Source organism: Neofelis nebulosa, chromosome 2 (genome assembly GCF_028018385.1).
Source record: "Neofelis nebulosa isolate mNeoNeb1 chromosome 2, mNeoNeb1.pri, whole genome shotgun sequence".
Taxonomy (NCBI): domain Eukaryota; kingdom Metazoa; phylum Chordata; class Mammalia; order Carnivora; family Felidae; genus Neofelis; species Neofelis nebulosa.
In genome coordinates this window covers 129,757,153-129,778,125 of record NC_080783.1, presented here as the reverse complement: position 1 = coordinate 129,778,125, position 20,973 = coordinate 129,757,153, and the positions used below count along the sequence as shown (strand labels likewise).

Here is a 20,973-nt window from a genome sequence, read left to right as displayed (position 1 = left end):
GAGAAGTATATACCATTTCCAAAACCCATGATATTTTTAGAACTTATTTCGGCTATTAAGTTCTAAATACCTATATGTGGTCAAAGAAGATGGTCTTGGTGATACCAATTCTTTGAAATGTATTGAATCTGGTTTTATGGACTAGTATAAAATCAATTTTTATACATGCTCCATACGTACCTGAGAAAAAAAAATTTTCTTTCTAATTTTTTGGTGCAAGATTCTATTGTATACCCATTCAATCAAGCTTATTTATTTCTCTTCCATCTTGACTAAATTTTTTTTCTATGCTTGATCTAACAAGTACAGGGAGATCTATGTGAAAACTTCTCACTACTATGAAGGATTTGTCAATTTATCCCTGGAATTCTATTAACCAGCTTAAAATTTTATGTCTTTGTGAATTTTAAATGTGATGACAGTTTATTTCCCACTAATGTTTTTTACCTTATAATTTTATCTGATATTAGTTAGCTACAGCAGCTTGCACTTAGTTTGCAGGATTTTGTTTTACTTTTTCTTTCATCTGACAATCTTTCTGTTCAAACAAATCTTATGTTAATTTTTAGTTTGATATACATTAAAAATCCACTATAAGTAGGGAGCATAAAAATATAGTTTCATGCCACTGTGACATTAATATTTTTCAATGAGTGTATTCTGTCACAATACTACAAAAATATTGAAATTATTTGTCCCCACCATATTGTACACTAAACTGAGAAAATCCTGACCTATCAGAGGCAATAACCTTCTAACCTACTCTTCTCCCATGCTACACCTCCCAAAAAGATAATAACTTTATTTAACCTGCCCCATTTGGGAATGGAAGTGAAAAGAAAACAGGACCTAACATTTTTTCAGGGTACATTTTGACAGGGTTTTGTTGTACATGGACTTATTTCTCCCGTCTTATCTTTTGTTTTCTGTCTCATTTTTTTCTTTGAATTGTTTTCCTCCTTTCTTTGTTGAATTTCCTGAAACTAGTTTCTTCCTATACTTTCAAGGTTTACCTTGAATTTTTGCCAGATACATATAACAAAATCTAAAGATACTATTTGATCTCCCTCTTCTAAGAATGAGGATCTTAGAATAGTTTAAGACAAATTATTCTCTCTGGTCTCACTATTATTGTCTATTATTTCAGCTGTTCTTTTTCTTAAATCCCAGAAATTGTTCATTATTATTATATTCATGGCTGTTTCCAATGGGCCACTCCAATGGCTCATAGACCACTAGCTAAAAGAAAGACCACCAGTGGTCTGGAGAGGATTCTGAAAAGCACTGCCTGACCCATTTCCTGAGTGTGGTGTTCACACGCTTCCATGTCTGCACAGGTCTCTCCCTCTACCTAGAATGTCCTTCCCCCTACTCTTTTTCACTAGGATGACTTCTACTCATTCTTTAACACATTCTTCAATATTTTCTGAGGGCCCACTATTGCAAGGTGCTGAGTGTAGAACACTTAACAAGATGGAAGTGGTCTGTGCCCTCAAAGCTTACAGTGTAGCAGGAAAAACAGACACTGAACAGTAGCAAGTAATAGCTAATATTCATGGAGCATTTGCTAGGCATTGTTCTAAGCACTTCCCAAGTAAGTTCATTTAATCCTTAAAACAATCCTATATACTTTCTATTGTCTCCATCTTATAGACAGAGAGAGACTAAGTATTTTGTCCTAGGTCACAGGCGTGGTAAGTAAAACAGAATATAGTATTTCAACCCAGGCCTTCTAACTTCAGAAACTGTATTTCTAAACACTAAGCTATACAAATGAGCTTATGGTTACAACCTGTAAGAGCGATGAACCAGCAACTTCATAAGTTGCACAAATAAATAAAACTGCTGTAGGGTGGAGGGGACTGATTTAGACAGGGTAGATCTCTCTGACATGAAAACTGAAGTCAAACATACGGGAGGCATTTAGTCCCTTAAGCAGTGAGAATTACAAGTGAAAGGCTCCAAAGTTGGAAAAGACTTTTAGAGAATTCAAAGAACTGAAAGAAACATGGTGAGAGCAGAGTCAACAGATTTCATCCATGCCTAGCTGAACTTGCTCTTTGAAGCCACAGAGAATGGACAGAGAGTGGCAGGTGGGAATAGCACGGTAAACATTTAGAATCACTGTGGGGAATGGAAGACAAGGGTGGCCAGGAACACAGACACACAAAGCTTCAGCCTGAATGTCTAGAAGAGAATAAAGCCTGTGCATTTTAGGAGTACTAATCTATACAGTCTCATTTTTCTCTAGAAATGTTTAATAGCCCAAATGTTGGGGCAAAGAAGGCAACTGGTAGGATGGTTTGGGGATGGGAGAAAGGAGGAGTGGAAAAGTGGAAGGAAATGGATCAAGATATTGAGGAACCAGTGTAAACAAAGGGGCCAGAGATCTGTAAGTCAAAAAGCAAGTAGAGTGGGAGAAACACTACGTAAAATTTGGAAGAGGGGTCAGAAGGTAGGATACGGGTGTGTGAGACTTCAGTTTCACGCTTCTCCAACCGAGCCAGCCAGGCACACCCTCCACTCCTATGCTTTACACATGTTCATATAAAATTAAAAGAAAGACAAAGAAAGATATTGAATGTACATGAGGAATGGTAAGATGTAGGGAGTTTTAAGCTATACTTAAAATGAAGATCTCTAATATAAGATATTAAAATCTTAAAAATAATTAAAAAAACATAAAATTAACATCAAGGAACCCCCCACAATTGTCAGTAAGAGAAAGAGCTTACCTTTGAAGAATCGACTCTGCTTGTTGTTCAGAAATAGTTAGACCTAATGTCTGAAGAGACTGGACAATTTCAGAAGCCTCAATTACTCCTTTAAAAAATTAAAAAGAGCATAAACTCAGATTCAGAACTGATAAGGATCTTAGAAATCATGAATTTTACATCTCTCATTTAGTAATGGAAAGTCTTGGACTCAGTAAGGCAAAATTTTTATGAATCTAGGTGAGTTATAGGTTTGCTTAAATACATACTTCCACACCAGCTCAAAATTTAACAAATAGACTAAACAAGTACATAGACATTATTTCATTCAAAAATCATAAAGCCTCGTAGGTGAATAATGATATGCCATCTAAAGAAGAAAGCTTATGTGGCATGATCAAGTAGCATTAAGCAGCAGCAGAACTGAGATTCAAATCAAGACACTCTAACTTCGAAGTAAATTACATTAACTAGGATCTATTCATTTCACAACTTTGCACTTCTATACTTTGATAAATTAGTAGGCATCTCATATGCATAAAGATGCATTGCACTGGCTTAAAAAGAAGTAGAAAATGACCAAACGAAGCCCAAGAGTGGGGACTATTCCTTTGAGAAATCTGGCAGTAAAAATAAAGAAATCAGGGATAGTAGGACAGTGGAAGAAGGAAAATTATTATTATTAAAGAAATCAGAGCATGTTTATAGACAGAATGAGAGGACTATGAAGAAAGGAACAAAGAGAAAATAGAAGCAATAAACTGGAGCATTAAATACTACTTTCCCCTCAAGCAACTCACAGATTCATGATCCCAACATCAATATACATGAAATAGGATGAAACAAAACAAAGCATGAGAGGGTCCGATGCCAAACTAGTACTAATGGCAAAGTTCTCCAGGAAAAGAGGAGGACAAAAATGACTGTTAGCGATGAAAGGAAAGACTTCATCTAAGAAAAAGACTTTGAAGAAATCCCAGAATTCAGGGGCACCTGGGTGGCTCAGTCAGTTGAGCGTCTGACTTCAGCTCAGGTCATCATCTCGCAGTTCATGTGTTCAAACCCTGCTTCAGGCTCTGTGATGACAGCTTGGAACCTGAAGCCTGCCTTGGATTCTGTGTCTCCCTCTTTCTCTGCACCTCCCCCACTCATGCTCTGTGTGTCTCTCTCTCAAAAATAAATAAACATTAAAAAAAATTAATTAAAAAAAAAAAGAAATCCCAGGATTTGGAGAGTTTTCCTGGAGAGAGGAAAAGAGAAACACGAGAATCTGAACAATGTAAGAACAGTTAGAGGCATCTATTTGTTAGCAATGAAATTCCTTATATACCACTCTGAATATTCTCCTTTATTTTTCATTTTTTCTAACATTTATTTATTTTTGAGAGACAGAGCATGAGTTGGGAAGGGGCAGAGAGAGGGAGACACAGAACCTGAAACAGACTCCAGGCTGTCACCACAGAGCCTGACGCAGGGCTTGAGCTCACATGAGATCATGACCTGAACTGCAGTCGGATGCTTAACCAACTAAGCCACCCAGGCACCCCTGAATGTTCTCCTTTATAATTGCACTCTTAAATACAGCCGATTCTCATTATTCATGGCAGTTACGTTCTACAAGGTCACTATAATCCCTGAATTATCAAATACTGAACCATTATTCCTATGGGAAATACAGGGATAGGTTCCTGTGAGCCTCTGATCACAGTATTTTCACCAATCAATCAATACAAAGCCTTGTCAATATAAAATCTTGTTATATGTGTATATAAATATATGGTACTACATAATACCATATTATATTGTTGATTCAATACCAATTGAACTCACGGCTATTAGTACTACAACTCACGCCTGAATGAAGTTTATCTAATATACGTATTTTCTTCCTAAGGCACATCACAGCCTTCTTGCATTCAGGAATGCTAGATAGCACTTCAGCACCATGCTTGGGAGACACTTTGAACAGCAAAATCACCAACAAAAAGCACAAAAATGCAAAAAACAAAAACAAAAAACCATGGCACTAAGTAGACTGCAGAAGGACACTTGTCTACAGTAGGAGTGCTAAAACAAGAAAGCAGAGCATCACTTTCTTCTTTCTCAGCTAGAAATGTGCTCGTCAAGCAAATGAAATTTGTTGCTACTCTGCACATGTCCGTGAAGGACTGAAAAAATGCTGTAAGCATTGATTTTGGAATTACTTCTGGAGTTAAATTTTAGCAAGCAGACAAATTCTCAAATATAGAACCCACAAATGAGGAAAGACTATGCTTTGCTTTAAGAGGTCTGATAAACAGGGGTGCCTGGGTGGCTCAGACAGTTAGGTGGCTGACTCTTGATTTTGGCTCAGGTCATGATCTCGTGGTTTGTGGGTTTGAGCCCTGCATCAGGCTCTGCACTGACAGGGCAGAGTCTGCTTCGGATTCTCTTTCTGCCCCTCCCCCACTTCACTAGCTCTCTCTCAAAATAAATAAATGAACTTTAAATAAATATATATATATATATATATATATATATATATATATATGAGAATAGAGTCTCCGGAGTCTATTAAAAAAAAGAAGCCTGATAAACACAAATATGAACTTACAATAAGAAACTATTTCAAAATCTACAAACAAGATAAATTAAGGGAAAACTGTTTTCATTTACTACAAATGTACCATAAAATTTCACCTTTAATTATTTCCTCTGGATCATTTAGAATTTTCTGGAATGGACAACTGATATGTGCACAACTTACATACTGGGATGATTCACCTCTGCTTATCTGGCAGATGATCCTGAAGGGGTTCCATCGCCCAGCTACTGCCTGCCTTAACACTATACACAGAGTCCTACCTATTTGACTGAACTGTAATGGGTTCAACATAGGATGAATGTTTGTAGAGAAGTAAAGCTGGTAGTAAGAACAGCATTTTGCTAAAAGATTGGACTAAGGCTAGACTTGGGGACATATAATGTGTAAGGCTTAGAGGAGAAGGTAACAAATGTTCGAATCGGACTAGTTTCCACCACAAACTCAGCTTCTTAGATGACTGTCACAGACTTGAACCATCATCAAATTCATTCAAAGGTTTAGTTGTTTGAAGAAACTTGCTTTATGCCTAACTAAAGTTTATATTCAGTATAAACGAGGGGCCAACAAACTATGACCTTCCAGCCAAATGAGGCCTGTTGCCTGCTTTTATAAATAAAGTTTTATTGGAACACAGTCATGTCCATTCATTTACATTTTGTCTAGAGCTGTTTTTGCACTATGACAGCAAAGGTGAGTAGCTGCAACTGAGACCACATGGCCCACAAAGCGAAAATATTTACCCACTGACCTTTTACCAAAAAAATCGCCCACCCCAACTGTAAACTATATTTTCTCCTCAATATATTTAATGTGTTTCTTGAATAACAAGTCTGTGAATTAAATGGCCCTAACTACTCATATATAGGAAGGGGTTTGAGGATCCATTTCAGCTTTTTTATTAAGTTTCTTATGCATTATAATTTTTAAAAAATAAATTCTCACTTCCTATCAAAGGCTGCCTTGAGTGATAAGGGTTTCATGACCCCTCCCTTTCTCCTACTGTGGCACTTGTTTTTGCTCTCCACACTGGGACTCCATTAACTCCAAACTATTAATCTAAATAGTGAAAGCATAATTCCAGTCAGAAGATACATATTTAGGGGCACCCGGCTGGCTCAGTTAGTAGAGCATGCAATTCTTCATCTCAGGGTGGTGAGTTCAAGCCCCACACTGGAGGTAGAATTCACTTAATTATAAAAGAAAAGAAGACACATATTTAAATGTCTATCTAGTACTTTTCCCCAATTTCCATGATCTGAGAACAGATGCTCTAAATTAATTCTTTCAAAAGACTATTAAATGTAAGACAATTTGAAATTTTTTTTTAATTTCAGAATATATAACATTTTATATTTAGAATATATTTAACATTTTAAATTGTAGAATATATATGAATAAAAATAAATATCTCTTGCCCAGAGAGCAAGGAAACATAACTGTTTTTAATCTATAACTTTAAGTCAAATTGGCATAATACTCCATAGTGAACATCTTATAAACCGCCCTACTCAGTTTTTAATTCAGTAGACAAAGCTATGTCTTTGTCTTTTCTTCACTAAGACATAAACCCTAAAGAAAATCACATCACTAAGAAAAACAAGTACACACACACTATTAACAATTGTTTGCCAAATAAAAAAAGAGAGACCAAAAACACATTGTTTTATATTGTTGGAAGTATGAGAAGGGATTCTTCATAGCTGGTGATGAATAGAAAATAAAGACACACCATCATTATTTTTGTCCAAACTCTTAAATGCCAATTTCATTTTTTTCTCATGGTCTTTAAGGTACTCCATAAATTCTTCAAAATCCAGCTTCCCATCTTTGTTGATATCACCAGTAGTTAAGATTTTCTACAAAAAAAGAAAAAAAAAGAGTTTTAAATAGGCTAAACTGCAAAATTATTTGGATATACAAACACTTTGAGCAGATTGCCTGTTTTCCAGAAGACATGCATTTTATAAACTCCAAGATAAAAAACACACACTTGACTTAGTATAGGATTTAAATGTCTAAAATAGTGTTTTTCCCTTTGATTTCCAAAATTAAATAATCTTTTCCAAAAAATGATCCTTATAAAAAGCTGTCATATCAAACTATCTATCTCTATTAATACAAATCATTGCTTTTGGGAAAGAAATAAAATTATGTTATTTGATATTACAAGCAAGCCTTCTACTACCACCACTCAAAATATAAACCTTCTGCCTGTTAAGACACTCATAATCACCCACTCAAAGCTTATAGACTCTATTAGTTTAATGGTCACACTTTGTGGAGAAAATAATGTCTCGGTGTAAAATAATGCCTCGTTGCAGAATGTGAAATGGCCAGACCTCCAAGCTTTGGACTCAAAGAAAAGGATCTGAACTCCATAAGATGTAACAAAAGCCTGGAGGAAAATTTATGATTTTAAATGCATAATTTGAAGGGCACCTGGGTGGGTCAGTTGGTTAAGCGTCCAACTTTGGCTGAGGTCATGATCTCGTGGTTCGTGGGTTCGTGAGTTGTGTTGACAGCTCAGAGCCTGGAGCCTGCTTTAGATTTTGTGTCTCCCTCTCTCTCTGCCCCTCCCCTTTCTCTGTCTCTGTCTCTGTCTCTCTCTCAAAAATAAATAAACATTTTTTAAAAATTAAATGCCAAATTTGAAATGAAGGAAGGCTAGGGGCACCTGGGTGGTTCAGTCACTTAAGCATCCAACTTTGGCTCAGGTCGTGTTCTCACATGAGTTAGAACCCTGCATTGGGCTCTCTGCCGTCAGCACAGAGCCTGCTTCAGATCCTCTATCTCCCTCTCTGCCTCTCTCCCACTCTTTCTCAAAAATAAATAAATATTAGAAAAAAAAAGGAAATGGGAAAAGGCTAGAAATCAATGATGAGTCAATGAGGCTTACCTCAATCTCAAAAAATCAGAAAAAAAGTTTGAAACAAGGCTGAAAGAAAAAAAGAGTAAAATGAAGAAAATGTGTAATTGAGATGATCAGTAATATAAATGATGCCTCTTTGGGAATACCAATAAAACTGATAAACCCCTGAAAGTGGCAAATAACGAATGATAGTGACAGTGAAAATCACTAGATACTACAGCTATTAAAGATATTATAAACAATTTTATATCAAAAAATATGAAATCAAGATAAAATAGCCAAATGCCTAGAAAAAAAGAATTTATCAAAAATTGATACAACAGAAAATATGAGGAGGCCTATAAGTATTAAAGAAATTTTAATCTGTAATTTTATTTATTTTTTTTAAAATTTTTTTTAACGTTTATTTATTTTTTTGAGACAGAGAGAGACAGAGCATGAACAGGGGAGGGCAGAGAGAGAGGGAGACACAGAATCTGAAGCAGGCTCCAGGCTCTGAGCTGTCAGCACAGAGCCCGACGCGGGGCTCGAACCCACGGACCGTGAGATCATGACCTGAGCCAAAGTCCGACGCTTAACCAACTGAGCCACCCAGGCGCCCCTTAATCTGTAATTTTAAAACATTCCCAGGAAAGAAAACTATAAGCAGTGTCATTAGTGAAATAGATGCAAAATCCTATATATTAGCAAATCAAATATGACAATATATAAAAGTATAATACTACACATAAAATGGATATTATTTACATATAGCTTTGTATTTACTTATATGTAGTTTTATATATTATATATCATTATATGTGTATATATATGATTTTATATATATATATAGTTGTGCACGATACATATAGTTACATACAACAAGGTGAATGGATTCCAGTAATACCAGGTCAGGTTAATACTATTTAAAAAAATCTGGTAATTTACCACATTACCAGAATAAAAATCATATGATCATCTTAATAAATGCAGGAAACCATCTGATGGATTCAACATCATTCATGATCAAAAACTCTGAGCAAACTAGAAACAGTGTGGTGTTTCCCCAATCTGATAAAAGGTATCTACCAAGAATTCTAGCCTATTTTGTTTAACCTAGTGTGAACAGGATTCTCTCATCTGTAAACTAAATAGCCTGAATTCAAAAACCACCAATTATTGCTTACAGCTTTAAAAACAATTACATTTATATTATCACTGAAAAATAATTATTGCTATTTACTTTTTTATAAATTAGATTGAGGATCATTTTCAAAAAGGAAATACATTTATATTATCACTGAAAAATAATTACTGCTATTTGCTTTTATAAGTTAGATTGAGGATCATTTTCACCTGGAAATTATGTCCTGATTACTCAAATACATATACTGAGATGAGCATAACTCAAGAGAAAATGTCACAGCATTCTGAGGCCCCATGTACATACTCAAGTTTCTTCTAAGAAGTTTGTATTTTGGTCAATGGAAATATCAGGGAACAATTATCATTTCGTAAATTACAAGTTAAAAGACATCCCGACACTATTTTTGAACAGGTTTTTTTTTTACCCATATTACTTTAACCCTTCTTGTGGTAAATAAGGACTCCAACTTACAAAAATATGAAAGACCAAGGTTTCCCTTTTGAATTTTCTTTTGTATTCCTCTGTAGAAATAAATGAAGACCTATCAAATAAGAAAAGCAAAGGCTATTTGTTCTGAGCTTACTTATAGCAAGGGAATCAGCCATGGTCAGTTGTGGCTGAGACTCAAAGGCAGGCACAGAATGGGCAAGCTTTATAGTGGGAAAAGGGAGGCTTCGGGTGTGCCCTGATTGGCAGCTCTTGGCCTGGGGAAGCTATAGGCAAGCTAACTAGAAGTGGGGGGCATCCTGTGTGATTGGTTAGGAGTACCTATTCAGCTTTCTGGTCCTAAGTTGGAAATGGAGATAAAAATTACAGAAGCTGTCAGTTATCAATCAATCTGTGGCCATTTGGGGCCATTACAGAAGTTATCATTTTGCTTTCTGGATTGTCTAGAGACCACAATCTGGCCTCCTGTTAAGTCTTAGTTATAGCAGGTTGGTTGCCTGGATTATTTATTATAGAAAATGGGTTGGTTTCGCGAGTGAATTGCTACAAGTTGTGGGCCAAAGTTCAATTTTAAATATGGGCAAACCATTGTCCATATTTGTGTATTCAGTCTCTCCCCCTTCACAGTAAAAAGCCAAATAAAACATTATTCAAAAAACCTATTAGTTATCAGAATAAAAAGTTGTATCTTTTCTTGCTTATCATTACATAAGTACCATTTCTATTTTTTAATTGGTTGAATTATTAATCTATATAAATGAGTTTTCTACTAGGGAAGCTGGAGACATGTGGGAGAAACCTCACATCAGAACCCCCTAAAGATGTCACTGTCACCTGAGGAAAAGCCACATCAGTGTTCCCCGGAAGTATAAGGTTCTGTGTAGTTGCTGAAAGTCTTCCAGAATTAATTCTTCCTTGGTTTTAATATGTGAGCCCTCAGCAATCATCACTGGGTATACAAAGCCTTTATATGGCTCACACCATCTCTTACCAAAAACAAAAGATTTGCAAAAAAAAGTTTTTTGACAAGAAAAAAAATGTTTCAAGAACTGAACTGGTTTATGGCTTAAACCAGAATTTCTTACAAAAGCATAGTTTGTATCAAGTAAACAAACACAAGTCACACTTGAAAATCTAAGTGCAAGAGTGGCTTTAAATAAGCCTAAAAAGGATATTTAGCTTTAAAAAGAAGAATACTTTAGCTTTTGTTTTAGGAATTTAAAAAATTGAGTGAACTTTCCAGAGATAACATGTTGGGTTGGCCTAGTCCACAGACAATACCCAATCCAGGCCTCTGATGCTACCAATGAAGAAACTAAGGCACAGGGCTTGACATAGAGAACATGCCCAAAGTACAACTGATCTTTCACTGGTTGGATGATTCAAATAAAGATTCCCAAAGATCACACAGCTAGTAAGAAGAATTTTACTAAATCTTAACATTGACAGAACTCAGCCAAGAGATTTTTGAGAACAAAATACCAATGATCTGAAATGAATTCAATGGTCCTCATGGTCTTGAATCTGCCATTCTACTGGTGTAGATACCCAAAGAGCAAATATAATTGGAAAGTAATTCTATTCAATACTAATTTCCAAACAGAAAATAATTTGGAAATACAGTGATTGAAACAGGTATAAGGCATCACATACTGAGAAGCAACCTATAATCTAGGCAGCTGGGAAAAAAGAGGGATTCCATGAGGTAATGATGCCTGAGCTCAGTCTTCAAAAGTCTGCTAATTAGGCATGCTATGAGGAAAGGTCAGCAGTGGTGAAACCCCAAGACTACAAGCCACTCAGACTGAATGCCCTCCTTCCAGAAACAAAAACCAAAAGATAATATTAGACGATTTCCAACTACCACTCCCCTCCCAAACATACATATGGTGATTATCCCAGTTCCCCAAAGTGAGGAAGGAACATCATTGGCTAAGATGCCCATTCACCCTACTAATAACAGGTGAGTATATTGAACAAGGTGACCTCCTCAAAACAAGGTTTTAGCCAACATCTTGAGAACAATCTGAATTTTGAAGTTTTATGAGGGCCAGGGGAAATAATGAGAAAGTGCTTGAGAGAAGTTTTAGCTGTGTTGAGTTATTCTTAATATGGTAAAACGTGGGTAATCAGCAGGTCAATTGGGAACGTGTCAATTTGGCTTCCCCAAGCCTGTCCAGAGCTCCCAGCCCCACACCTCTCTTATCATAGCCCCACTGAGGCCCATCTGCCCTTTCTCCAGGAAATCAATGATCCTCATATCCTGCAGGCCTTCCTGAAGTTCAAGGATGTCCAGGGTCCCATCGTCATTATGGTCCAAGTACCGAAAGAGTTTTTCAAAAGGGGATCCATTTGGGATGTCTCTGGCATCAGGAGTGGACCACGCTGTGTACTCCGCAAGTTTCCCAGAGGTGGAAGTGAGAGGGAGGAAGGAGATACTGCCCACCACATGCACAGCTGGCAGGGACCTATGATAGCAGTGTTCTCCCCAGCCACTCCCCCCAGGCTCCTTGTTCGAGATTAAAACAGGAAGGGGAGGGACCATCGCAATGGCTCCAGGGCAGAGGCTCGAGGTGCATCTGTGCGTGGGAGGTCTCACTGCTGGGGGCCTGGCTCCAGGCAGAGGCCATGGTGCTCCGCCTGCACTGGGCGGTCAGTGGATGAGAGGCCCAGGTTTTCACCCCACTCCAGGAGGAGCCTAGAAGGGACAACTCGTGTCCTTCCCCAAACTTCTGGAAGGACCTCTGCATAGGACTGTCTCTAAAGGTAGATATTCTTTTTAGAGAAAAAGTTGGGGCGGGGGGAGGGGGGAAGCGATGGTTAGGACATGGACTGTAGGGCCACATTGACTGGTGGTAAGGTCCAACATTTTTTTTAGGTTGTTTCGTCACGCCTTTTTTGAAAAACCTTCTAAGGCTGAGGCGCATAATATTGTTGTAAAGATAAGTAATTAGGAACCTGATGAAAATCTGCCCACTTGGGCCTTCCCTCTGTGATTTTACCCCACCCCCGCCCCCAGTTCTTTATCTTCAGCCAGCATTTGCAGTGGCTTGGGGTCAAGGCTACTCTAACTGCCAGGGTCCCAGCTTTACCCTTGCAGATGTTGGCAGCACACTCAGGATAATCTCAAAATGGACAGAAGTTAAGTCAGCTGGGATCCCAGAGGGATGTCAGGAGATCTTCATAAACAATGTGGCTTCTTAATCCCACTCTCCAGAGCCACTGAGGGCTCTGGCTCCCCTATACATATACCTATGGTCCCTCCCCTGCTCTACTGGAAATGTAGAAGTGTAGTTTCACAGTAAAAACTCCCATTTTTTATGTAATTTGTTTACTAAATATGGAATACTCTTTAAAAAGTTGAATATTAAAATTCAGGCGGGATGGCAGCAACTCTCTCATTCATTGCCGGTGGGAATGCAACACAGCACAGCCACTTTGGAAGACAGTTTGGCAGTTTCTTACAAAACTAAACATGCTCTTACCATACAATCCAGCAATCATGCCCTTGGTATCTACCCAAAAGAGCTGAAAACTTATGTCCACACTGGAGCCTGGGTGGCTCAGTCAGTTGACAGTCTGACTCCTGATTTCCACCCAGGTCATGATCTCTTGGTTCATGAGATGGAGCCCCACATCAGGCTCTGGGTTGAAAATGCTGAGCCTGCTTGGGATCCTATCTCTCTCAAAATAAATAAACTTAAAAAAATTACATTCACACAAAATCCTGCACACAGATGTTTATAGCAGCTTTATTCATAATTGCCAAAACTTGGAAACAACGAAGATGGCCTTCAGTAAGTGAATGGATAAGTAAACTGTGGTACATCCAGACCATGGAATATTATTCAGCACTAAAAAGAAATGAGCTATCAAGCTCTGAAAAGACAGAGGAAACTTAAATGCATATTACATATTACTAAGTGAAAGAAGCTAATTTGAAAAGAGTACATACTATGATCCTAGCTATATGACATTCTGGAAAAGGCAAAACTATGAACACATTAAAAAGATTGGTGGTTGCCAGGGGGTTGGGGGAAAGGGTAGAAGAATGAATAGGCAGAGCACAGGGGATTTTCTTAGGGCAGTGAAAACGATCTGTGTGATACTATAAAGATAGACACATGTCATTATACATTTGTCCAAACTCACAGAACACCACCAAAAGTGAATCCTAAGGTAAACCATGGACTTTGGGTGATAATGATGTGTCAATGTAGGCTTATCAATTGTAACAAATGTACAACTCTGGTGCCAGATGTTGATAATGGGGGAAGCTATGCATGTGTAGAGGGAGGGGGTATATGGGAAATCTCTGTAACTTCATTTTGCTGTGAACCTAAAACTGCTCCAAAAAATTAATTAATTAATTAATTAATTAATTCTTTTTTTTTAATTCAGCCATTATCTGTTAGCTCTTGCTCCATTTATTCACCCTGTCAAGTACTGACAACATAAAGAGGCCTGTCACATGTCCATGAAACACCCACAGGTTTGCCTCTAGGAGGAAGTTATGCTATGGTTAGTTCTAAGTACCACAGTAGGCTTTGCAATAAACACCCACCCCCCCGACCCCAGCCAGAGCTGTTGAGCAGTGGTAAACATCTAATGCTGTTTCATTAGATGTGCTGTGGCCCAATCAAGAATGAATTCTCCCACAAAAGGAGAACTGCACAGTCCACAGGTTCCCTGTGCACTGCAGAGAAGGCACGTACTCAGTCATAGAAGACAGACATCCAGACAGGACACAAGAGTCCAGTGGTCCGAGGAGAAAAGACAAAAGTAATGGCCAGAGTAATAAGGAAAACTGACATCATCTTACAGAACTGATAGGAGGAAGCAAAACATAGAGCTGATAGTTTCATCTAATAAAAGGGCAACTATTTTTGTTGAATAGCTAGCTCTTCCCACTTTTAAAAATTACCCTGTTCTTTATTTGCTTATAATTACCCCCCACCCATCCATCCAACACAGACCTCCTGTATGGAAAGCTGTGAGGACACGGTTGTGGGACCCTGTCTGTCTTGTTCACCACTATATCCCCAGTTCATTGAACAGTATCTGGCACTACTCAAAAGCATTAATTGAATGATATTAATATTTGTGCTACCTACTATGTAGCTCTTACCATTCTTAGTTTACATTTCAGGTTTCCAGGCATTAAATAGCTCACCCAAGGTCACAAGTGGTCTAACTAATTCCACAGCTCATAATAATAACCACCACACCCATTGCACCAGTGAATGAAATAGGCATGATCGTCTACAGTTCAGAGTGGGGCATCAAACTTTCTCAACAAATCCTTTTGCTGTGTTCATAGGTCCTGTCCGGTAAAGAAATAATTCTGGGGTGCCTGGGTGGCTCAGTCGGTTAAGCACCCGACTTTGGCTCAGGTCATAATCTCACCGTTCATGAGTTCAAGCCCCGTGTTGAGCTCTGTGCTGACAGCTCAGAGTCTGGAGCCTGCTTCAGATTCTGTCTCCCTCTCTCTTCACCCTTCCCCCACTCATTCATTCATTCTCTCTCTCTCTCTCTCTCTCTGTCTGTCTCAAAAATAAGTAAATGGGGGCGCCTGTGTGGCCTAGTCGGTTGAGCATCTGACTTCGGCTCAGGTCATGATCTCACAGCTCTGTGAGTTCGAGCCCCACATCGGGCTCTGTGCTGACGGCTCAGAGACTGGAGCCTGCTTTGGATTCTGTGCCTCCCTCTCTCTCTGCCCCTAACCCACTCGCATTCTGTCTCTGTCTCTCTCAAAAATAAATAAACATTAAAAAAAAATAAGTAAACATTTTTTAAATAAGTAAAAAGAAAAAATTCTGAGTGCACTAGGGTAAAATTATACAGGTGAGCTGAAGCCTTGAACAAATGGGTAATAATTTACCAGGCAGAAAAGAGGGAGTGAGAGCAATGCCAAGCAGAGAAAAGAAAATAAAGAGACAAGTGTCCATGGTTGTGGCCCAATCAGGGAAACAGAATGTTGGGGTTTGGGAAGAAGACTAACAGGTAGACTGCTACCAAGATGGAATGGGTATTTTATGCCTTAAGAAAGACTTCTTCCATTTTTTTCATTCTTTCCAAAATAAAGATGTCATCCCTTGAGGGATAAGATTTTAGAATATAAGGAGAAAAAACAAAAGATACAGATGTTATATATTTTAGAACATTTGACATAAATGTATTTGGAATTCATTGTTTTTCTTATACCATAATCTCCCTGCTATGATGTCCTAAAATGTACCTCTATGATTTCTTTATCATATTCTCTTTAGTAATAAAGTTTCCGACAACTGAAATGCTAATGAAATAAATCCCTCTTGTTAACAGAGGAATTATGTCATGGAGTAAAACCCTGAAAAGAAATTGCATGCAAAGCAATACACATTTGTTAAGCTACTGTTTTTGTATGTGACCCTATTCCATCTGTAGTTGTAAATATAAAATTTATGGACAGAGAATCAAAACAATCATAGCATGTCCGAGTTGAAAAACCCCTTAAATCAGGCTGTCCAGTCCAACCACTTGTCAGACACTGCCTAATCATTTAGCATACACTCAAAACCCATTAGGACAGAGGGTCCTCAAGTCCATCATCTAGTACCTGTGACATCACATTTTAAAGGCTTTTCTACATGAACTTTCATATCCAGCCACATGTGATCTTGACAAGAGCTCAGTTGGTTAAGTGTCCAACTCTTGATCTCAGCTCGCATCTTGATCTTAGGGTTGTGAGTTCAAGCCTCATGTTGCGTGTGAAATCTACTTAAAAAAAAAAAAAAAGATCTCTGTCCAAGAAAGATATTTGCATTTTAAGAATAATGAAAGTAAAGCAAAGGGTTAAGTGACTTGACCAGGACTACACAGTCACACCACATAGGGACCTTGTTGGCCATGCTGCTTCCCTTCCTGCTCTCGGCAGTCTCTGCTGTGAGAGTCCTAGACCCCTTATGATGATAAATCTCTCCTAAGAAAGTTACAGTAAGACTTGATGCACATGAAAATATGGCAAACAACTTAGTTTTAAAACTGCCTGTAGGGGCGCCTGGGTGGCGCAGTCGGTTAAGCGTCCAACTTCAGCCAGGTCATGATCTCGCGGCCCGTGAGTTCGAGCCCCGCGTCAGGCTCTGGGCTGATGGCTCGGAGCCTGGAGCCTGTTTCTGATTCTGTGTCTCCCTCTCTCTCTGCCCCTCCCCCGTTCATGCTCTGTCTCTCTCTGTCCCAAAAATAAATAAAAAACATTGAAAAAATAAATAAATAAATACAACTGCCTGTAATTTACCTGGTTAACTAAACACATTTGTTAAATCAGCCAGCTCTGAACCTGGATACAGGAATACCTTCATACTCTATGAAACCTGACCCCCATTCTCCTCCACAAACTACTAACAGAGGAGTCACTAAAATGATGCCGAGATTGGAGAAGGAGGAAAAATATCTGTAAAATCCTTTGGGCAAGATCCCCTTTTTTCATTTTATTGCCTAAATTCAAAATTTGGGGCATTTGTTGTTTTTTTGTTTTGTTTTGTTTTTGGCCCTACACTGTTCCAAATTCTTCCAAATTCTTCTTCTAAATTGAAACAAAATAAGCATAATTCCAGCTAAAACTGCTGACTCTTCCCCATCAGTTTATTTTCCTCAGAATTTCCATTTGGGTAAATTAAAATTCAGATTATTTCCTCTATTCTTTAATGTTCTAAAACTTGTTCCTTAGAGTACCTCAAATGGCATCCAAACATTGGGACTGTATTTTAGAATGCTCTAATGTAGCCTTTGACGAAAAACAATAAGGAGGAGGAGAGGGAGGAGGAAAAAATAGAAAATACTCTAGGGGCGCCTGGGTGGCTCGGTCAGTTAAGCATCCGACTTCGGCTCGGGTCATGATCTCACGGCTGTGGGTTCAATCCCTGCATCAAGATCTGTGCTGACAGCTCAAGCCTGCTTTGGATATTGTGTCTCCCTCTCTCTCTCTCTCTGTGCCCCCCCACCCCCACTCGTACTCTCTTTCAAGAAAAATAGACATTAAAAAACAATTTTTTTTAAAAAAAGAAAATATTCTAAAAAGCAGAACTTGCTTTGAAATCTTTTCCCTGGGTAGTTTTGCAACACTTAGTAATGGTTAGCTGTATTCCTTAAGACTCTCTTCTACACTCTACTTTTATATTCCATATTCTTTCTATTTAAGGTCTAAAAGAACTTTAAACAGAAATCTGCTGTCTTCTAATTACTGAATTCATTACAAACGCTTGGAAACATGGAGAGGAGATATTATCAGATGGAAATTTAGAGAGATTTCACTTCATGCTGAATATTTGTCTTAGCTGCAAACTATTAGGCTTCCCTTGAAGAGTCACCTCATAGTTCTCATTTCTAGGTACTCAAGTAAATAATCTCCCCAATCCTTGACATTATGCAAACCCTTGACCTGTGCCTCTGAAACTCTCCCCCATACAGACTGACCATGTGATCCTAATGCCAAGTACTTGGTTAGCTACTGTTTCCCAGGCTTGCTTTAACCCTCTCTTCCTCCACTTATTTCCCACACGGCCACTACAGTGATCTTCCTTTTAAAAACATCAGTCTGCCTGTGTCCCGCTCTTACTTAACACCTCTCAAGGCTCCCATTGCTCATATAAAAGCCAAACCATTCAACAGACCCAAAATGTCTTTGAAGATCTGGCCTGTCTTCCTCTGATATGACACTAATTTTTCAAGAAGACCAACCAGGCACTAAGCGGAAAGTCAGCTGTACTGAGGCCTTCTGTTCTGGAAGGGGCACTGGCTCATCCTTACAGGAATAGATAACCTCCTCCAGGTAGGGGTTTCACTTTCCCCTATCTGGAGGCTTACGGAATACCTGATTGACAGGCCTGAAATCCCCACATAACATAGCGTCTGACCAGGGAATCTGCTTCATAGTAAAAGAGGTGTGGAAGTAGGCCCATGACCAAGGGATCCACTGGCGTATTACACACCACACTGTCCAGAAGCAGCCATCCTCACAGGATGCTAGAGGGGCCTACTGAAACCATAACTGAAGCACTGAGGAGACAATATTTGGCCAAAGTGAGTTGCCAGCCTTCAGGATGCAGTATATGTATGAGATGAGAGACCTCTGTATGGTTCTGTGCCCCCAACAGGAAGAAAACGTGAGTTCAGGAACCAAGAGGTAGGAGCAAGAGCAGTCACACTTACTAGCATTCCATGTGACCCACTGAGAGACTTTTTGCTTCCTGCTCCCACAACTCTGGGCTTTACAGGGTTAGTTTCTAGTCCCCAAACAGGGAATACAGCAAGGGTCCCCCTGAACCACAGCTACAGCTACCACCAGGACACATGGAACTCCCTGTGTCCAGGGACCAACAGGCAAGAAAAGAAGTCATTGCTTTAGTAGGTTTCAGTTGACCCCGATCAGCAGGAGACAGGGCTGCTTTTATGCAATGGAGACAAACAGGAATAGGTATGGAACTTAGGTGACCCGTGTGGACACCACAAACGCTACCTGGTACTCCACTGCCCAATTAGAACTGTGAACAGACACAAGCAGCAACACTGGCTTGAGAAGCTCAGACCTCTCACAAATGAAGGTTTGAGGCACACCGGAAGTCACAAAGACCTGCAAGTATTATAGCTGAGTATGAGTGGAATTTAAAGGAGACAGTCAAGAGGAGCCTGAGTGGCTCAGTCGGTTAAGCGTCTGGCTCTTGACTTGGGTTCAGGTCATGATCTCACAGTTGTGGGAATGAGCCTCACATCAGGCTCCACACTGAGCATGGAGCCAACTTGAGATTCATTCTCATTCTCACTCTCTCTCTCTCTCTACCCCCGCCCTCCGGCTCACTCTCTCTCTCTCTCTCTCTCTCTCTCTCAGAACAAATAAATAAACATTGTTTTTAAAAAATAGACAGTCAAGAAGGGAAATGAGTACCAGCTGTGACTGGAATGGAGACTGTAGTTTGTCCCACTGACCTCCCTGAGAAACAGAGGGAGAGAACAATGAGGAAGTATTCCCCACAATGATGTAGAGAAGCAGATTTGCGTGGCACAAGGAGAGGTCTCTGGTGACTAGGTCAGATCACCCGTGAAGGGAAACTGATGTGGGAGCAGAGCTGACTGACGGCTGGCCTTGCCACACCTTTGGACCCTGCTGCCACAGCTCTGACACCAAGTACGTGCTTGCCCTGGGCTGCTCCAACCAAACACTGGCCACAGCAGGGGACCAGCACAGGGCAGCCTGTGACACAGGACTCCACTGACAACATTTGCCCTGTGACTCCCTATTATCTTAGCTGAGACTTTCTAAGAACACTGCTTTGACCTAAAGTTGTTCCAAAATCATTCTTCTTCAACTCTTCTAACAGGGGTTAAATTTATGTCATGGTCTTAAGACCCCCTCGACTTACTCCTTTTTTCGTCCTCCTTACCCTTCACAAGCATTGCTCCCAATAAATCTTTTGCACACTCAATCCCATCTTGGGTTTCTTCCCCTCAGAAGACCAGAACTGACAGTACAAGAGAAGTTCAACACAAGAGGTGATAACATGGGATCTGGCAACTGGCTCACTCATCACCCAACTGGCAAAGAGCCCTGAGTGGAATATGGCACAAGAATAATGTTTTGCACAAGGTGGGAGCCCAATGCTGATGATTTCCCAGTGGTGATTTGGGAAATGACTGTTTGAGGACGACACCCTGGTATAATAATTCAGGCATTTGAAAAATATGCTATAAGGGTAGGCAAGACAGTGTACTGATAAAAGGATCAATTTACCAGGAGGATACCAAAATGCTAAATTTGAGCACACCAGTAGTATAGTCCACTATATAGTCTATTTTTAAAATATAAAAGGGAAAATTGACAGAATTATAAAGAGAAGTTGGCAAATCCACAACCACAGAGGAAGCTTTTGACATCTTTCAGTAGAGATTGTAGTAACAATAGTCAATAATTTAAAGGCTAGGGGCACCTGGGTGGCTCAGTCGGTTGAGTGTCCAACTTTGGTTCAGGTCATGATCTTGCAGTCCATGAGTTTGAGCCCCATGTCAGGCTCTGTGCTGACAGCTCAGAGCCTGGAGCCTGCTTCAGATTCTGTGTCTCTGTCTCTCTCTGCCCCATCCCTGTCTCTTTGCCTCTCTCTCAAAAATAAATAAACGTTAAAAAAAAATTTAATAATAATTTAAAGGCTAATTGTTGGGATGCCTGGGTGGCTCAGTCAGTTAAGCACCCAACTCTTGATTT

At 39.3% G+C, this 20,973-nt stretch overlaps 1 protein-coding gene across 3 annotated transcripts in view; it reads right to left on the bottom strand.

The window, feature by feature from the left end:
• LOC131504273 (mitochondrial adenyl nucleotide antiporter SLC25A24) overlaps positions 1-20,973 on the bottom strand; it is a 61,278-nt gene that overhangs the window by 35,965 nt on the left and 4,340 nt on the right. Inside the window, exons 2-4 of one of the 3 annotated variants that reach the window (XM_058716349.1) lie at positions 8,195-8,233; positions 7,028-7,154; positions 2,736-2,823 (exon numbers count right to left, since the gene is read on the bottom strand). In XM_058716349.1, coding sequence (XP_058572332.1) covers positions 2,736-2,823; positions 7,028-7,097 — 158 coding nt within the window. In that variant the 5' untranslated portion in view covers positions 7,098-7,154; positions 8,195-8,233. Of the gene's footprint in view, positions 1-2,735; positions 2,824-7,027; positions 7,157-8,194; positions 8,234-11,969; positions 12,354-20,973 lie in introns of those variants that run through there. The other 2 variants (XM_058716350.1, XM_058716348.1) reach the window with 2 other exon arrangements.